We start from the raw sequence: 19,463 nt of genomic DNA on the forward strand, positions 1-19,463 counted from the left end.
ACAGATAGATAGATAGATAGATAGATAGATAGATAGATAGATAGACAGATAGATAGATAGATAGACAGACAGACAGACAGACAGATAGATAGATTTTCCTTTATTTTGAAGAATCTCAACCGGATACGTTCCTGTTCGCTTCCGGGTTGAGAGTGTGTTTCGCAGTCACGTTGTGGAGTGTAGTCCCGGTTGCTCGGCGGTCCAGCTCGGGGGTCGGGGGCCCTCGGTGATGTGGTGCAGAGGTAAGTGGACGGTGTTGTATAACCAGTGCTGAGCCGTCGCTACAGGACATGTTGGGTTCACTGATGAAGTCCCGTCGGTCTCCTTACATGTTGTCTCCTTGCCAGTCGATGAAAAATGTTTGCTTGCTGATAATTCCCCTCATGTTTGGCATGTTAGCCATATTTAAGTATTAGCCATGATAACACACGGAACCCAGTGTCACACTGAGAAGAGGAAAGAAAAATACAAGCTGTGATTGTAGAAGAGCATCACACCCATATACAGTTCATATTGTAGCTCTTTGGAATATTTCTGAATGATAGTAATTCTGGCTATGTCTTTTCTTTGTTATAATCTCATAACAATGTTTCCTTAATGATCCTGGGTATTAACACATGTAATCATTTGTGAGGATTTGCTTCAGTCTCAACACTGTTGGATTATATCATCCTTCTCTTAAAAAGAAATCTTCTATAAATGTAATGAGAATCTATGAATATGATTTGAAAGCACATGAGTGTCTGACTGCTGTAACATCACTGGGAAGGTGCATTGCTGACCTTAGGAACACATATCTGTGACCACTTATATTCTCAACTCATAGTTCACTGACCAGCTTTTTCCAAGCTCAAGGTGAGATTCACTTAACAGAGCTGGGAAAAAGCAAGTAAGGCAGATCTTTTTTTTTTTTACACTTAGAGTAGAATTAATGCTGCTGCTTGCTGTGGTTGTCTGTCCTGCTGCAGGCTCAGAGGCACAGACATGAAGAACAGAGGTGGTGGTGGCTGGCTGGACAGTCGGCTCCGACAGCGAGTGGAGCAGGTACAAGTGTCTCCCACGTCTGTGTGGGTGTGGGTGTGGCATTCAGTTCAGTTACAGTAGATACGCAGTTTTCCTCCACTACAATCCATCATGTCACACACACACACACCTGATCACATGTTTTTAGAGCACACCCTCATTAAGACATGAAAAATGTGATAAATGTGGCAGTGTTACGTTTTTTCTTTTTTTTTTCCAAACATTTCTTTATTGAATTTTAAGTTGTAAGTTAGAGCACAGGAACAGCACAGATACAGAACAAGAAGGCACATATAAAAATATAGAGCTGATACCTTACAAAGAATTTTGAGATCATCATTAAGAGGTGACATTGGTCTATAGGAGCCACATAGGGTTGGTGTTTTCCCTGGTTTTAACAGTGGTGTGATAAAACGTAAAAGCTCAGGTCTGCTCTTATTCTTGCATGAACTGTAATTCTTCTTGTTGAAGGAACGTACCAGTGATTTTGCATATTTCAGCTAATAACTACCACCCACTCACCCCTTCCATTAGTGACAGTCATATTCCAAAACATGCAGTCTTATTTTAGCTTCTGTAATATTTGGCAGAATCCTTTAAACTTTCAAAATGAAATTTTCAGGTGATGCACCCACCTTAAAGTTCAGTGCTCTGCCTTACAAAACGCATGTCAGCATTTATAGCTTGGCTGTAAAACAGTGGTGGAGGTACACCTTCCTTCTGAGTAGTTCTGTGTTGCATCAGTTAGACGGACAGATGCTATAAGCAGCACAAGGTCGTGGCTCATTCAGTCCAACATCCAGAATACAGCCTCAGCTCCCTAGAGGAGATAGCAGGTGCGGGCAGAGACCTCGTGACTGTGAACGACTCAACTCTGACGCAGTGCCGACAGAACTTAGTGAAGTTAGTGAAAACATCGGCTCCTCAGCTGACACGTGTCCAACACCCTGGGGTTCTGGTGAGCGCTGAAATCAGGATGGCTGCACACACATACACTACTGTGTCACCCCAGCTCCTCCAGCTGTGGTCCCAGCTCCTCCAGCTGTGGTCCCAGTGGTCCCAGTGCTCCTGACAGCAGCACTTCCTATTCAGCATCCTCTGGCTCAAACTCATACGGTTCAACAGTCATTGTATGGAAGGTGGAACCGTCCCCTGGAAAGAAGGAATTCCCCTCGTTTAAAAATGACCACGCCACATTAACTCTGCAATGGCTGTTGGTAAATGAAGTAGTAAGAGCTCAGGCTTTACTGGTGCAAAATCACTGGAATGGTCCTTGAAGTTGTTAAGAGAGATCAGAGCCCGGGTCTGAATATCTGACACTGATGTCAGTCATCTTGACCCTGTTTGATGGTGAATTGTGTTTCAGTACCTTGCGTCCAGCAGCAGTGAATATGTGGACCTTTCAGCCATGGCCCTGGAGCTTCAGAGACTTTACAGGCAAGTGTCGTCACAGCAGCCACTCAGCTCAGCTCTTCTGAAGTGTGTCCTGCACTGTTGTTGTCACGAAAAATGACCCAATAAATCAGCACCAACATTTCTACTGAAATGTGTAGAAGTTATTCTTTTTCGTGGAAGGTGTTAACTTCCTCTTCTCTCTGTAAAGATGAAACACCCGCAGGCCCCTCCCTTGCTGGCCTTTTAGGAAGTTAGCTTGGTGTCCCAGGATGTGTGTGTCTGTAATGTTGGTGAGAAAGATGTTATTGTCTCTTTAGGATGGAGTACGGCAGAAGAAACAAGACAGCTTTCAGGATTCAAGTAGAGAAAGGTAAGAGGCCTTACTACACAGTGACAGTGTGGCTCACATGTGTTTCAGGGGGAGTGTTTGTTTTTTTTCCAGTGTCGTTATTTTCATGTGATCACAGGTGAAAAGACCTCATGTCAAGATAAAAGAAATATTCTGTATCACTGAGGAAACAGTAACCAGTCAGCATGTGGTGTGAAGAGTTGTGACCTGACTGCTGCTTCTTCCAGTGTATGATGCCATCTTAAAGGAGTCGGGGCTGAATCATCTGGAGAGCAAGCACTTGGCTAAGAGAGCCAAGCACAGCCACAATGACGATGGGTAAAGGACACACTACAGCACGACTACATCTGTCACCTCAGGGCTCTAAACCAGCCCCCCCCCCCACCCCACCCCCCCCACCTCTGCTCTGCTCATACAACTAATGTGTGTGTTCACAGTGAAGGCAGCAGCAGCTCTGAGGAGTCTTCTGACACTGATGACCACCTTCTGGAGAACACTGTAAGAAATCATGTGGAGCTTAAACCTGAGAGAAAGATGAGGGATTCTACAACCCTGTTTACAGACAGGCTGGGACTCTGTGCAACATGTCAATAAAAACAGAATGTGATGATGTGTAAATCATGTAAACCCATACTGAAAATAGAGCAAAGACAACATATCAAATGTTGAAATGCTGAAATCTGAAATCAATTTGAATTTGATGCAGCAACAAGTTTCATAAAAGTTGTAACAGGGGCAACAAAAGACTGGAGAAGTTGTGTAATGCTAAAAAAACACCTGGTTCACCACTCTGTGAAGACTGTGTGGGCAAATAGTGCAACAGTTTAAAAACAGTGTTCCTTGATGTAAAATTCAAAGGATTAGTGAATTTCAGCCTTAAAAACAGACATGCTTCTATAGTGGAAATCACTGCATGGGTTCAGGAACACTTCTGAAAACCAGCAGCTGATCTCCTCAGCTCCCAAACGTTTATAGAGTGCTGTTAAAAGAAGAGGTGATGAACACAGTGGTAAACATGACCCTGTCCCAACTTTATGAAACATGTTGCTGTATCAAATTCAAAAGCAGATATTTTTCATGAAACAATAACATTTCTCAGTTTCAACATTTGATTTGTTGTCTTTGTTCTATTTTCAGTTAAAATGGGTTTACTGTTTTTATTCACATTTTACACAGTGTCCCAGCTTTTGTGGAAACAGGGTTGTATTTATATCGCTGACCCGGGGAAGTTTATCTCATTGTTTCCTTCAAACCCCACTGTCTGCTGATTGAGTGTAATCACATATTTACACACAAGGTTTTTGGTCAAATGTAGGGTTTGTGGTTTCATCTAGCCCCTCTTCTCCACATATTGAGTCCTTAGTTAAGAAGAGGCTGCCCAGTTAATGTCATTTAATGTCAAATAGATGTAGCAGTTTGACAAATAGATGACACCTAAAAAAATTTGACGAGGAATTATGAGAAAACATTGTGGCCAAAAAAAAGACATTTAAACCTAAAATTCTGTGTCTTGACAGTTTCACTCTCGTTATGTTTTGTGTGAAGTCTGAACACATCCTGGATCTCTCTCATCTGACAGTGAACGAGCACATTTCCCTAATGTTGGACTGTTTGAAATGATGAGCTCTGACCTCTCCTCACTGTGTCTGCCACCCACAGCCCACCAACCACATGAACAGCTCTCTCACATCTCTCTACCGGAAGGGAAACCCTGATCCCGGCACCTGCTCGCCCCGGAGGGAGCAGCCTGCTGCCGGCAGTCCCGTCAGCACAGCCACCCCCCCTCCCAGTGCAGGGACACTGGTTTCTACAGGAGGCTGGTTCATTGACAGAGGAAGAGGCCCAGAGAAGAACAACGTCCTCATCGACCTGTGTGAGGAGGAGCCAGCTAACACAGCAGCAAGCGTATGTACCTGTGGAGAGCGAGTGCGTGCACTGAGATACAGGACAGGTCACACTCAGACCTGTCCTCAGACATTCTACTGAGCTCATCAGTAAAACTGAAAAACACTTTTGGACAATGCATCATTTTTCAGTCTTTAACCACCAGTGCAATGCATGATGGTACATATTGCTTGGTTAGTGACCATCGGTTGTACACTACTTTTTATGATGCATTGTGGGATACTATGAGTCCACTATATAGGGTATGATAATTCTCACTACATTCAGACAGCACTGCAGAGTGGTGAACTCACTGTATAGTGGACTGTGAAGGGAGCAGTGAGTGATTTCAGACACAGCCTTCGTTTAGAAAAAACATCAGCTTGACAACTTGAAAGCATTTTTTCTGTGATGAGATAAAAGTGAAGAATAACACGAAGCCAAGTTGGGCTGTGCTGCTCTTTCCTGGTGAGTTAATGACCTGTCATTAACTTAGCGCTGCGAGCAGGTGACTCTCCAACCACTGCTCTTCACAGCGCAGAAACCTGCACATCTGACTGAGGATGGAGGGTGTCTGTATGCAGATGAGTCAATATTCAACAAAAGACAGTGGCAGTGACCACACAGGAATTCTTACACTAATTGTGTCACAATTTCACACAAATTTCTAACGGGATAAAATGATGACGTCATGACATTTTATATCCAAACTGTCAAAAGTCATCTTCACTGTGACATCAGAATGTTCTGCAAAAACACCTCTGACCGTTATGCATCAGTATGATTAGTGGAACAGAAGAAGAGGAGATTGTGACCATGTTTCCTCCAACTTGACTGGTTGGCGCAGGGATAAAACCGCGAGGCTGTTACAGCTGCAGCTTCATATGGACATGTAATCATATATTATATCACACCAGATCATAACATCCATTATCTCAAGGCACTTTACAGTGTGGTGGTGGTTGGGGAGGAGGGGGGATTGGAACAGCTGTATTAGCACTGTCAAACTGGTTGTTATCATGATGATGATGATGATGATAATAATAATAATAATAATAATAATAATAATAATAATAATAATAGGTATAGCATTGTTATTATAGCAGCACCCACAGTCCACACTCCTCAGACTGGAGAGACTGGAACCATCAACAGTTTGACAGTTCTGCACAGAAATTATCATAAATGATTGATTGATCATCAGAGCAGTTGTCGATCACTTCAATATAAGTTGAATCCACACCTCAGTGTACTGATACTGTGTCACAGATCCACATGCGCAGGTTCAGGAGGTTCGAGGTTCATCTGGTTCAAACATCAAGGGAGATTCCTCTTTTACCTTCACCAGTGTATGCCATGGTTCCTGTGTTGCCATAGCAACCTCATCTGCGCAGATTTGTTGTTGTGTGACGTCTTGAGTCCATTTCGTTTTCATTTGCCTGGACTCCTGTGTGAACACGAGAGTTGAGTTTTTGAACAGTTGTTCTGTGGGGGATGATGATTCTGACCAACAAACCAAACATTCACTGAAACTCTGCCTTTATAAAATGTTGCTGTCTCTTGTCAAGTTTTTATTACCACAACAACGTGTACATTATGAACACACTGAGGTTTGTGTGGACTCCTGAGTCTGTGTGTGGCCTTCTGATTGATCTACATTGTACTGTGTGTTCAGCTGGTGCGACTCAGCTCAGCTGTCGTGTGTTTGTGTCCCCAGCAGACAGATGTGTCGATGCTGGAGCCCGAGAAATCTCACAGGAAGTCTAAAAAACGGACAAAGAGCTCCACTGAACCAACAGAGTCTCAGACCCTGGTCAAGAAAGGTGCGTCATTATCCAGTCTGAAAAACAAATTCTTGACTTGTTATTGAGACAACAGTGGAGTCCCGACTGAATTTCAACAGAAAAACAGTGGCAACTAACAATTCATTTTTATTATTTTTGATGAATGTTTTAGTTTTTTTGTTTATTATATTGTGTGTGTATTCAGGTTATTTTATTGCTTCATCACTCCACTATGTTGCATTACACACTCATTTCTTCTGATGCATTGTTTCTCAGCTAAATCCAAGTCCCTGGAGCTGCAGTATCCCACTCTGAAGTTTGAAGATGTAGGAGGTAACGAAGACACATTAACGGTTAGTGTCTTGACCTGCTGTCTGTTTCTCGCTGCAGAAGTTTGTGAAACCTTTACAATGGGGCTTTAATTTAGTGCTGAGCATATGTTATATTATCCATTTGTGTTGTAATCTTCACTCTGTATTATTTGACCTGCTGCAGGAAGTGTGTAAGCTCCTGGTCCACATGCGTCATCCAGAGGTGTACCAGCATCTGGGAATGGTTCCTCCGAGGGGCTTCCTCCTCCACGGACCCCCTGGCTGTGGAAAGACCCTGCTGGCCCAGGCTGTGGCTGGTGTGAGTACTGGAAGAAGGTGGTGGTTTGTTTTTTGATGGGGCTGCACCGTATGGATAAAATTTCATAGCTCAGAATTTATGCCAGATACCTCAATAGCCACACGACATAACATGATTCATACTTATTTGAACTTTTAAGTGTAGCAACAGTAAAAATTAAGCCTTCTTCAAAAACTGAAATAGATAAAAGATATTTAATCATTTCCAAATAACAGAGGATGATTCCTTTTTCATCACCAAATCACAGACCTTGTGTTCTTCTCCACTCTCACTTACCACTGTGTCCTCCTCACAAGTGTGTGGAAGGTAACTTTTAAAATGTCTTCTAATCCAGATCACATGTGTAACCTATTCCCTTAGATCCTATCTGATTAATGTGTTGTAAATACTTTGGATTACTGAATCATCAGTGAACGTGTTCAGAGTCTGGTTAATGTGAACTGAATGTGTCTGTTTGTAACTAATGAACGTAGAAGTGAAGTCACGAAACAAAAGGTGGTGGCAATGCACAATAAAACCTGTTTGCCATCTGTGAAAAAACGACAGCACCTAAGGATTTACAGCACCTGGCATACATCGTGTCCAGGCAGGCAACACAACAGTACAGACAACACAGCTGCTGCCACTGCTGGAGCCAGTTCAGATATCGTGTAGATTCCCAAAAAAAATTCTCCACTGGGTCTGAAAAAATAAATCAGCCACATCGGCGACAAATTTGAAACGACTGGTTGAGTTGAAGCGTACGACCATCTCTAGGGTTTACAGAGAATGGTCTGAAAAAGAGAAGATATCCAGTGAGCAGCAGTTCTCTGGAGGAATATGCATTGTTGATGCCAGAGGTCAGAGGAGAATGGCCAGACTGCTTCAAGCTGATAGGAAGGCAACAGTAACTCAAATAACCACTCGTTACAACCAAGGTCAGCAGAAGACCACACTGGGTGCCACTCTTGTCGGCTAAGAACAGGAAACAGAGGTTACAGTTCACACAGGCTCACCAAAACTGGACAAATGTTGCCTGGTCTGACGGGTCTCGATTTCTGCTGCGACATTCGGATGGTAGGGTCAGAATTTGGCATCAACAACATGAAAGCATGGGTCCATCCAATAGAGCACCTTTGGGATGTGGTGGAATGGGAGATTTGCATCATGCATGTGCAGCCGACAAATCTGCAGCAACTGTGTGATGCTATCATGTCAACATGGACCAAAATCTCGGAAGAATGTTTCCAGCACCTTGTTCAATCTATGCCACGAAGAATTAAGGCAGTTCTGAAGGCAAAACGGGTCCAACCTGGTACTAGCAAGGTGTAGCTAATAAAGCGGCTGATGAGGGTACAGCGGTTCCTTAGTTTTGAAGTGGTCATGAGCGAGGGCTGAGGATGGATGGTAGGAGGTAGTAGGTAGGGGGAGAATCTAAAAAAAGAATTTTAGATAACAGAAGAAATGAACAAGAACTAATTCATTTTAATCTCTGTGAACTGAACTTTGTAAAGTGTGACCTGTTCAACATTGTCTTCTATGACATGCAACAGTATGAATGTGGTATTCACACTCTTATTCAGTTGTTTCCTTCTGCTGTGTCAACTGTCTGAACATGGAGGCTCTGAATGTGTGTGAACACTCGGCTGAGAGAAGTTAGATACCGTTTCTCTTGTGATATTCATGCTGCACATATCTGGATAAGTATATGACCAGGATGGATCATCCAGCCCTAGTCCCTCAGTCAGGTATTATTCAGTGATCAATGTACCTGAACCTGTGAAAACAGGTTTCTTAGGTCTGAGTGGTTATTGTTGGTTTTCGGTTTCCGTTGCACATTTACCTTTAATGTTTGCTTCATGTTTGTTCAGACTTTAGTATCTTTGGTCAAAACGACAACAGTGAGTAAAACTGCCACTTTTCCAACTAAAATGAAGATTGTGCGTATTTTATTTTGTGTGCTTGTTGGGTAAAGCGCTGTGACTTTGTGTTGTAGGAGTTGCAGCTGCCTATGTTGAAGGTGTCTGCTCCGGAGCTGGTGTCTGGAGTGTCTGGGGAGTCTGAGCAGAAGCTCCGAGAGCTGTTTGACTTGGCGGTGGTCAGTAGCTCTTCTTCTTTTGTGCCATGAGAAAGAGAAGGGACGCTCCTCTGTTCATACAGTATAACTAGTGTGTGATGAATAGTGTTCATTGTCATTGGTTCTTCTCTCCCCTCACAGAGCTCCGCCCCTTGTATCCTGTTCATAGATGAGATAGACGCCATCACCCCTAAGAGGGAGGTGGCCTCTAAAGACATGGAGAGGAGGATTGTGGCCCAGCTGCTGACCTGCATGGACGGTACGATGCTCTGCCCTCAGAGAGACATGACGTCTCCCTGAGGAAATGTGATGTTTACAGGAACAAGCTGACTCTCATCTTGCTGACACTGACCAATCAGCAGAGGTCATGCTGATGGGCCATATAGAGAACCACTGACTGTGGAGTCATTGCAGTGCACAGGTTTTAGCACTGTGTCTTTACAGAAACTCTCCCTGTTTGAATCTTGAAGGAACAAACAACTTGTTCCTGATTTTTACTTGAACAAACTTTTTTCATTTTGAAGTCTTTATCATAGATTCGACAGTCACAGGAAGTGTGTGATAGTAACTGGATCATAGCTGACTGGAGGTTTTAGGTTGATCTGAATGGACCTATGGACGCTCAGTTTGGTGAATGTGAAAAACCGACGCAAACTAATGCCATCACCTCTGCCCCATGTGTATGTCATGCGAATGTTCTGCAGTGTCACACAGACACACACACTCAGAAATCTGCGACCACTAATGGACCGACTGAGGAGCTGGAGGATGTGACATGAACGTGAGCATCACTTCACAGGACTTCAGCGGGTGAAATGTTTTGTTTTTCAACTTGTTCTTCTGTTGTTTGCCTCCTGGCAGACTTGAACAGTCTGACAGTGACAGCTCAGGTCCTGGTCATCGGTGCCACTAACAGGCCGGACTCCCTGGACCCCGCCCTCCGCAGAGCTGGACGCTTCGACAGAGAGATCTGCCTGGGGATCCCGGATGAAGCAGCTCGTCTCAGGTCGGACATACATGGCTATAGAGAGATGATAATCCACATTGTCATGCTAAATATTGTACTCATGATAATTAACTAATAGATTATTAGTCTCCAGAAACATTTCTAGTTCCATACGTGCTGGGTTTGTCTCAGCTTCAGCTGTGACTGACAGTAGCTGCCTGCAAGGTTTATTTCTGAAATTTGAGTTTGGCCCATGGATATAAAACCCTCACACAAGTTACAGTCACAGTTCAACATGTCCAGTGAGGCAGCAGCTCTCTGTCTGAAGCCGCTGAGCCTTTTTTATGACTCTTGGTCAAATGTCCACTGACCAGAGATCAGATGTCACAGTTGGAAATGGCAGACTCAGTCAGCCGTCGTCATTGACTGACCAGCATTTGTCCCTTATTGTGTTGAGGAACTTGACCAACTACCTATCATATCTGGGGTGGCCAGTGAGATTTCAGGGGTTGATTTCAGGGAACTGAGGCATGTACTGAATGAGGGTCTGGACTGACACTTTGTGCTCCATCAGGATCCTGAAGACGTTGTGTCGAAAGCTGAAGCTGCCGGAGGACTTTGACTACCAGCAGCTGGCCCACCTCACCCCAGGCTACGTGGGCGCCGACCTCATGGCTCTGTGCCGTGAAGCTGCCATGAATGCTGTAAACAGGGTTCTACTGGAAATGAGAGGAACACCACAGAACCAAGGCTCCACTAAAGAGCTGTTAACGAACAGTGTTCAGACTGAGGCTGACGGAGACATCAACCCAGCACCTCAGGAAGAGTCTGGACAGGGTGTCCTGCATGTAAGAGGAGCTCCTGCATCACACACACACACACACACACACACACACACACACACACACACACACCCACACCCTGAATGATAGGCAGTGACAGAGAGGAATGGTAAAGAGACTGACTGTCAGTCTAGTGGGATTTATCTGAAGGCTGTTGTTGTACCTGGGTGGTGTGTGTGTGTGTGGTGCACAGGCGGTAATAAATAAGACACTAACATTAAGTTATTAGCTAGTTAAAGCTACATTAGTTGTTCTTCTCTTCTTTCTCTCTCTCAGGTGTCACTGCACGTCTCCGCTTCCTGTATCTGTTGTTTCAAATTAAAAGCTCTCTGCAGGCTGGTGTAGTTGCTGCAGGCTGCCGCTGCAAACTATTCATAGACATAGCAGCTAGTTTGAGAATGATAGCAGTTTCCAGTTCTGTGTTTTTGAATTTTGCTGGGGGATGACTGTCTTTTGTTTTGCTTCCCTGTGTTGTTCTGATTCACTGTGTGCTTTGTCCAGCAGGGGGAGCTGTGTCACCTCCTGCACCTCCTGAAGGATGCTGGGACCCTGTCGGAGGAGGAGCTGGCCGGCCTGTCCATCCTCATGTCAGATTTCCAGGCCGCTCTGGCCAGTGTGCAGCCCTCAGCCAAGAGGGAGGGCTTTGCCACGGTGCCTGATGTCACCTGGGATGATGTAGGAGCGCTGCAGGACATTAGGGAGGAGCTCACCATGGCCATACTGGTAAACAGCAGGTTTCTTCACATGTAACATCCATGATTCAGACTAAGAATGAGCTTCATCCTCATCTCTGTCCTTTAAATTGAAGGACAAATTCCCTGAGACGAAGCTTCTCATGTTCATATCATTAGTCATAACATGGCCCTCAGCTGCTCACAGACTGTAGTCAGATGTGAGGAGGGTGGTCTTCATCTTTCATCTTCTCAACTGTTACCTTGTACTTAGTGTAACCCGTTCATTGTCATATTTGAGGCCTGTGGGAGAAGGAGCTCTCTGCTGTGTGGCCGTATGTTATTCAGTGTGTAGGTGCAGTTAGTTTATCCTTAGATCAGTGGGTTTTCTCCACAGGTTATTGGATACAAATTACTCACATGTACTGACGACATCCATGTGAACGAGATGAGCAGATATTTGACCTGGTTCACTGTCACTGTAATGTGTGTGTGTGTGTGTGTGTGTGTGTGTGTGTGTGTCCGTCCTGCAGGCTCCAGTGCGCTCTCCGGAGCAGTTCAGGGCTCTGGGGCTCAGTGCTCCGTCTGGAGTGCTGCTGGCTGGACCTCCAGGATGCGGGAAGACACTGCTTGCCAAGGTTCCACACCACAGCAACACAATCCCACCTGAGAGTTCACTCAGTAACACAACACTGTCATCTCTCTCTAATGCCGTTTGAAACTATTTACATCTAGTGTTGCTCAGCTAACTGACATAGTGATTAGTATTGATCCTAAATGATCAGTTTAGTCTGATCTCTCATGGCTAATCTAGATTAGATTAGTTCTCAGAGTTCTGTCTCTGTGAAGAATCCCAGTTGTAGCAGCGGCTCTGAACATTAGACTAGCAGCTAGTCTAATGTTAGCTAGCTAACAGCTGACAGCTAACTAGCCCGGCTCTGTCCAGCATTCAAAACACACCGAACATCAACTCACTGATGAACAGGAAATATCTTCTTTGTTTAATCTGTTTGCAAATGTAAATGTAAAAATGACAAATTGTGATTTCGGGGGGGGGGGGGGGGGTTACAATACGTGCTGGAGCTATTTCTTGTTAAACAGCTGGTGCAGTCTGTGTGCAGCGTCCTGAGGTTATGACATCACGCTGAGGTTGCTCACCAGCTGTTTGCGGCTCCTGCTCTGTAGCTGGAGACAGAGGGGCTCCCTGTCAAGAAATAGTTCCAGAGTGTTTTGACAAAATTCCCATCCTTCCTGGAAGATCCCTGCATGTTGGGACAACCCTGCAGGAAACAGAATCACCTCCCGGGTTAAGGAATGTGATGAAATGTGTTTGTTCAGGGGATCCACATGTTCAGAGAGTGAAGCTCCTCATTGTCTCACTGTGTCTCACTGGCTTCTCCTGACAGGCTGTGGCCAATGAGTCAGGCCTCAACTTCATTTCTGTCAAGGGACCAGAGCTGCTCAACATGGTGAGTCACATGATCATGTGTAGTGGAGGCTGCCGATTCACATCCAGTTCAGATCCAGATCTGAACCAGCTGAATGTAACCCGTGTGTGTGTGTGTGTGTGTGTGTGTGTGTGTGTGTGTGTGTGTGTGTGTGTGTGTGTGTGTGTGTGTGTGTGTGTGTGTGTAGTATGTGGGAGAGAGTGAGCGAGCTGTCCGACAGGTGTTCCAGAGAGGACGCAACTCTGCCCCGTGCGTCATCTTCTTTGACGAGATTGATGCTCTGTGTCCTCGCCGCTCGGGCCATGAGGTGAGAGGGATGGACTTCAGTTATTAGACAGAGAGTAGATTGTACAGAAAGTGGTCTCAGACTTTTGGACCCCTCTGTGTTTATCTGACTGTCACCTATGAGAGGAGGTTGGTCTGGCTCAAAAACACAAATTTCAACAATCCTTTGCTCTGTGTGTGGAGAAAAAAAGAACTTTTATTTCAATTCATGAAATAATGGGAATAAAAGCAGAAGTACTGCATTGATATTGTTGCACAGCCTCCAATACATCATGTGACTCCTCCGGTGTGTGTGTGTGTTCAGTCAGGAGCCAGTGTGCGGGTGGTCAACCAGCTGCTCACGGAGATGGATGGCTTAGAGACTCGAAGACAGGTCTTCATTATGGCTGCAACCAACAGACCAGGTACGGGTCCAGGTCCGGGTCCAGTCAGACCCGAACCCCTCTGGGAAACCAGAGACCTGCTGAAGCCTCCAGCTGCTTCAGAGAGGGAGAGTTCTGTTTTTAAGACCCTGTCCAACAGTGGAAGAAGGAACCTAAGCATAGTTTACTTAAGTGTCATTCTTAAGTGCAATTTAGATGTAGTTGTGAGTATATTTGAGTATTTTATTCACTATAGAGTTAAACTTTAACTTTTCATTGGAAGATTTGACATTAAAATGTGTAACTTTCTACAACACAATGCCTTACTAAACATTAAACATTAGCCCAGTGGTTCCAAACATTATTGAGTTGTGGCCTCTTTTATTAAAAAAAAAAAAAAAAAAAAGTCAATCATTTTCAAGACCCAGTGGAAAGAAAAACAACAGATTGTTCCTCTTCCATTCGTCACCTGATGACCACTCAGATTCACTGGAGGGACGTGGCCCCTCGGTTGGAAACCACTGGACTAAACCAGTAAACAAACTACTTTCTATAGCAGCTGCTCATACAGTGATGCATCAGTATTAGAATTGTATAGGATCAGTCAGTTGAGATGTTTTTTTACTTGTGCTGCTGCATTTTTCCATGAAAATGACAGAATCTAAAAAGTATTTTCAGCCTGTATCAAGGTTTTCCCACTGTTGTTCAGAAAATGATTGTTACTGTCTTGTCTCTCTCAGACATCATTGACCCTGCCATACTGAGGCCAGGTCGTCTGGATAAAACCTTGTATGTGGGTCTGCCTCCTCCAGCCGACCGCCACGCCATCCTGCTCACTATTACTAAGGTACATGTCACCCAGAGACACACAGAGGCCCCACGGTCAGAGGACAGGAGTGACACGGTGAAAGTAAAATAATGTGTTGTCTTATTCAGCCAGATATTTTCTATTTTGTTTATTTGAGGCCACGTACCATATCATACATTTTATTTATCAATAAACTTCATTCAAAGACTTATATTAGATCGATGGGTAAACATAAGCCAGGTGTGATGAAATGAAGCAGGGGACATTGATACTGGACATGAAGCATTGACAGCAGCAGCACTGAAACTGAGTGCTGCTGAAACTCAACACATCCAGACACAGAGTCCAGTGTCTGATGGAGAAGATGAGACGAGTCATTTAACAGACATCAGATGTGGTGGTGGGACTGTCAGAAGTTTAAGCTGGGAGAGATTTAGTGCTGCTGTAGTCCAGACACAGTTCTCCTTTCAGTAGCATTTAGTTTTGCCTCCTTATCATAATCAGTTCAGTTTTATTGTTTGATTTATTTATTTAGTGCCAAATAATACAGAGAGACCAAGAACAGCTGTTTGAAGTGTTGTATTCAAGCTGTGTCTGACTGACTGATACTTATTATTATTAATAACACTATTAAACAGCAGTGATAATAGCTGCACCTATTATTTTTATTATTATCATTATTATTGTTATTATTATTATTATTATCAGCATCGTCATCATCATTACTATTATTATCATCATAAACATCATCATTATTTTTACTATTATCGTTGTTGTTATTATTATCATTATTATTATTATTATTATTATTATAATAAAAAGAACGATGCTGGTGATTGTCATCTCTACAGTTATCTCGATTATATTTGGAAGGGAAGAGTAACTGGAACTCAAACTAGATCTCATAACTACAGTTTTGACAGGGTTTTGATTGACATCCAAATTGTCCAATTACAAACTGTTGCTGTCGTGCAGCAATTCATTCTGAAGCAGTGCTGCCAGGAACACAAGTCTGAAAGCCGTGATGTGTAAAGGCAGTGTGGTTCTTGAGGTTTTGATGGGCCAGGATAGGGTTGTCACAAGAACCGATACTTCCGGTACCAATTCGATACCAACACGCAAAAAATACATCGATACCTTTTTTCTGGAACCGTCAGAACCGAATATTCAACTTTTCCCTCGCGAGCCGTGTCGATTCTTGGCGGAAGTGACGGGGGCAGTGTCCGCGTGTGAGCAGCACAGAGCAGTCAGCGGCGCTGAAGAAGAAAACCTGAGCCAATGACAATGGCTTCAGCAGGGGGGAGCGGAAACAACACGTCGGCTCCGTGACGAAGCAGGTACGAAGAGTCGCGAGTGGAAATATTTTGCATCGGAGGCGGATGAATACGGAGCAATTCTAGACGCAAACAAGCCGACATGCAAACAGTGGCTGGTGTTAGAGGTTTTAGTGATGTGAGATCAGGCTCCACACCACTGTAGTTTAGTTATTTATCTGCATATTTATAAGAAGAAGAATATTGTTTGTTTTATGGCTCCATGCCACTGCTGTTCTTTTTTGAATGTAAATAGTTGAATATTGTTGTTATTTATTACCATAAAGCACAGTATTGCTTGTTTTCATAGTGGTATTAAATACTTGACAGTTTAAAGCACTTTTCAATAAATTAATGAATTTAAAAGTACATGGGTTCTGTTTTTTTTGTTTGTTTTGTTTTGGGTTTTTTTTTAAGATATTTTTTGGGACATTTTTTGCCTTTATTGACAGGACAGCAGAGAGTGACAGGACAGGGGCAGAGAGAGGGGGAATGACCCGCAGGAAAGAGTCGGGCCGGCGCTCAGCTGCTAAGAGCATCTGCTCATGTGGTACGCGCCCTAACCACTCCGTCATCGGGCCCCCTGTTGTTGTTTTTTAATTGTGGTATCGAATTAGTATCGAATTAGTATCGAGAATCGTGGAAAATCACAGGTATTGGTATCGACTACTGAAATTCTGGTATCGTGACAACCCTAGCAGGACCAAACTAAACACATCTCAGAACATGTTTGAGAGCAGAGAGATGAAAAGCTGTTGATCTTCTCAGACTTGAGACTGATGGACACTGATGATGTTGCAGGGGGGGACCAAACCTCAGCTGGAGCAGGAGGTCAGCCTGGAAGAGATCGCCTTCGACGAGCGCTGTGACTGCTTCACGTAGGTCTGAGCTGGAAGCAGCAGCTGGAAGCAGCAGCTGGAAGCAGCAGCTGGAAGCAGCAGCTGTCCTCAGACACTCCTCCTGTCTGTCCTGTCCTGTTTTTGGTCTGAGCAGTGACCGGGCTGATCCTGATGAGTCTAACTGTGTGTTTATGTGTGTGTTTGATCCAGTGGTGCTGACCTGACTGCGTTAGTGAGGGAAGCATCTGTCAACGCCCTCAGGGCCTACCTCAAGTCCCAGAATTCCCCAGCTGCTTCCTCTGGTAACTTGACTCACCTCTGTAAACCTGTTCAGTATTTAAAGGTGGAGCCCTGAGGCCGTGTGCAAATGTGTTGATTGGAAATTCCCATGGTTTCACTTTCACTGTGGAGTTTAATGTGGTTCACGGACCTAAACAGAATTCATTTACGGTTTATTAACATCACTGTCTTTCTTTATTTACAGTCAGTCTGGGCAATAGCACAACCTCACAGGGTCGAGGTTAAAGGTTATCTTCAACTCTGATCAATTATCAATTATCTCTGATTGATTATCATGTTAATAAAGTGGTGCAATCCTGTTTTTAGCAAATTCAGATTAAGGCTGTGGTCAGGACCACTCAAGCCTAAAGCAGTGTCAAGATAAAGTCGAGGCCAAGTCCACATCAATTCACTTCACTTCTATTTGTACAGTGGCAAATCATAATATACATTATATCAGGGTCAGACCTTACAGCTGATCATTCTCATCCTCACAGCTCCATCCCGTCTCCTCAGACTCCCGGCCCCGACCACAGAGGGACGACAGCTCCTGCATTTACTTAGTGGCTCTGGTTAACATGTTGGAAAACAGCATCTGCAGGAACCTTTCCCTGACAGGAATCATCATAAACCTCACAGGACGGGGTCTCATGCTTCTGTTCTCTGAGTTAAAGGCTTTCGTTGTCACACACAGGTCACACATGCTCCTCCGGCGCTGTCGCTGACATCAGAGTCAGCAAACACAACTTTGAGGATGCCTTCAAGAAAGTCCGTCCATCTGTGTCCAAAAAGGTAAAAAAAAAAAGTGTCAACAGTGACACGTCGACCCTGAAAAAAATGACAGTAAGGAAAATAGAAAATATCAACAGAATTGTATTTGTTCTCTTTAGGTTTCTATACATCATCTGTGTCTTGTGCCTTGTTCTTAAACAACTAAAACATTTTTTGAACATTTTTCTGTCACATTAACATTCTGCTATTAAAAAAAGAATGAAATAAAACAATAATTAGACTTTACATAATTATAATTTTTTATTCTTCTACCTTGCTTTTAAAAAAATCTCAAATGTGTTTCTACACATTTCCACAAACAGAAAATATAGTTTCAAGCTGAGAAAATGTTGAATTTATTGAAATCAACATCTGATCAAAGTTAAAGTCAACAAGACTTTTCATACCAGATTTAGATTTTGCTTCACTATCATGGGACAGAGCACCTCACACCTCACAGAGTAATGCAGTGGCTCAGTGTGTCCACTACTCTGCAGCTCTCCAGGTGCTGCAGATAGTGCAGACAGCTCTGCGCTCCACTGTCTCTCAGATCACTGTCCCATCACCTTCCTGCTAGCAAGTAGCCAGGAGAACCAGTCTGACTCGTCCACACTCAACACTGTGACATTAAGCTGTCGGCTACTCTGCCCACAATTCCTCCACACTGTCTGAAAATAATCGTTCATGCTGCAGGGATCAGACTCAAACACCAGCAACAAATATAGGTGTGGACTGAGGATCCACAGACTGTCACACAGAGGGGTCAGTCAGCTGGTGTGTGTTGTGAGGGGTGATGGGAGAGGCGGGACCGACGTCCTGCTTCACATCCCTCTGAAGCTGCTCAGCTTCCTGGTGTGTGTGTGTCTGTGTGTGTGTCCACCAACCTGCAGTGACTGTGGCTTCTGTTCCCTTCTGTTCCCTGTGCAGGACCAGAGGACGTACGAGCAGCTCAGAGAATCCCTCAGCAGATAACTGAGACCAGAGCCACCATCCTCCAGCAGCTGTTCCACTTTCACCAGTTGATTATTACATGTCATGTATTTCTCCACATTTTACTCTGGATGGATCATGAAACTGCCTCTGCTTTTGTAATAAAAAAAAAAGTGAGTGGAAAGAAACAAGCGTGTTCTCTGATAGAAGAGGTAGCTGTTATCAGATCAGCTACTGTTCTGCTATCAGGGCTGAGTGTGACCTCACCCTGAGTCTGTCAACTCATTCAGTTGCACACGTCACTGATAGTTGCACTGCACACACCGCAGGTCTTAACCAGGTAGTTTCTGCTCAGTTTGTCATCATCAACATCCAACATGTGTCTCCCAGGGTTCACCGGCAGACAGTGGAACCAGTGTCTCACAACGACGTGCAGCGTCGCACACTTTACAAACCATCTGATGCATAACGAAACTGCTGACACACGGAGCACAGGAGCTAAAGCTGGCATTTCTTTATTGTTCTGACAGATGTTTGTTTTGGCATCACATCTGTGAGCATTTGAAACCTGTCCATTCAGCTGACTCATCACATTGTGTTCATCGTGAGACAGGAACTGTTATAAGGTATCAGATTACTGTATCACCTGTAAGCATTCTCAGAACTGATCTTTGGTAACACACCTTTTAAAAAGAGAATATGTGTATTGTGCAGCACACACACAATCTTCCACACTTCAGGAAGCCAGTCAGGTACCACGGCGTAGTGACTCTGTCAGTGGGTTAAAAACAGCAACATGTTTCCTGTGACTGATGTGTTGCTTCTGCAGGTGGAGAGTGTGAATGAGC

General features: G+C 44.1%; 1 protein-coding gene and 1 long non-coding RNA gene across 5 annotated transcripts; one reads left to right on the forward strand and one right to left on the reverse strand.

Moving 5' to 3' along the window:
- Positions 1-83: 83 nt before the first annotated feature.
- On the forward strand, positions 84-18,803 carry nvl (nuclear VCP like). 4 transcript variants are annotated; one of them, XM_071481624.1, is made up of 24 exons: positions 84-242; positions 969-1,044; positions 2,390-2,460; positions 2,736-2,788; positions 2,995-3,085; positions 3,205-3,265; positions 4,427-4,672; positions 6,369-6,474; positions 6,712-6,788; positions 6,931-7,065; positions 9,041-9,142; positions 9,263-9,380; positions 9,983-10,127; positions 10,642-10,915; positions 11,411-11,632; positions 12,114-12,218; positions 12,987-13,049; positions 13,216-13,335; positions 13,618-13,717; positions 14,416-14,522; positions 16,598-16,674; positions 16,846-16,937; positions 17,609-17,706; positions 18,613-18,803. In XM_071481624.1, exons 2-24 carry the CDS (start codon positions 985-987, stop codon positions 18,655-18,657), a joined length of 2,568 nt encoding a protein of 855 aa, XP_071337725.1. In that variant the 5' UTR covers positions 84-242; positions 969-984; the 3' UTR covers positions 18,658-18,803. The 4 variants fall into 4 exon arrangements, with proteins under 4 accessions (XP_071337725.1, XP_071337727.1, XP_071337726.1 ...); XM_071481626.1 differs by having other exon boundaries at positions 11,414-11,632; XM_071481625.1 differs by having other exon boundaries at positions 6,372-6,474.
- LOC139623402 (uncharacterized) lies at positions 17,071-18,703 on the reverse strand. The gene is made up of 2 exons (XR_011691500.1): positions 18,570-18,703; positions 17,071-17,742 (listed from the first exon to the last, which is right to left on the reverse strand). It is a non-coding gene; the product is annotated as an uncharacterized lncRNA (long non-coding RNA).
- Positions 18,804-19,463: the final 660 nt, after the last annotated feature.

This window comes from Trachinotus anak, unplaced genomic scaffold, assembly GCF_046630095.1.
Source record: "Trachinotus anak isolate AG129_WGS33_773 ecotype Australia unplaced genomic scaffold, CSIRO_AGI_Tana_v1 ptg000007l, whole genome shotgun sequence".
NCBI lineage: Eukaryota > Metazoa > Chordata > Actinopteri > Carangiformes > Carangidae > Trachinotus > Trachinotus anak.

What these genes read in the sequence shown, in the direction of transcription:
- nvl (XM_071481624.1), top strand. Translation starts at nt 985, where the DNA reads ATGAAGAACAGAGGTGGTGGTGGCTGGCTGGACAGTCGGCTCCGACAG. An exon ending in GAGCTTCAGAGACTTTACAG is followed by an intron (nt 2,461 to 2,735) that starts GCAAGTGTCGTC and finishes TTGTCTCTTTAG; the next exon opens with GATGGAGTACGGCAGAAGAA. An exon ending in CAGCTAACACAGCAGCAAGC is followed by an intron (nt 4,673 to 6,368) that starts GTATGTACCTGT and finishes TTGTGTCCCCAG; the next exon opens with CAGACAGATGTGTCGATGCT.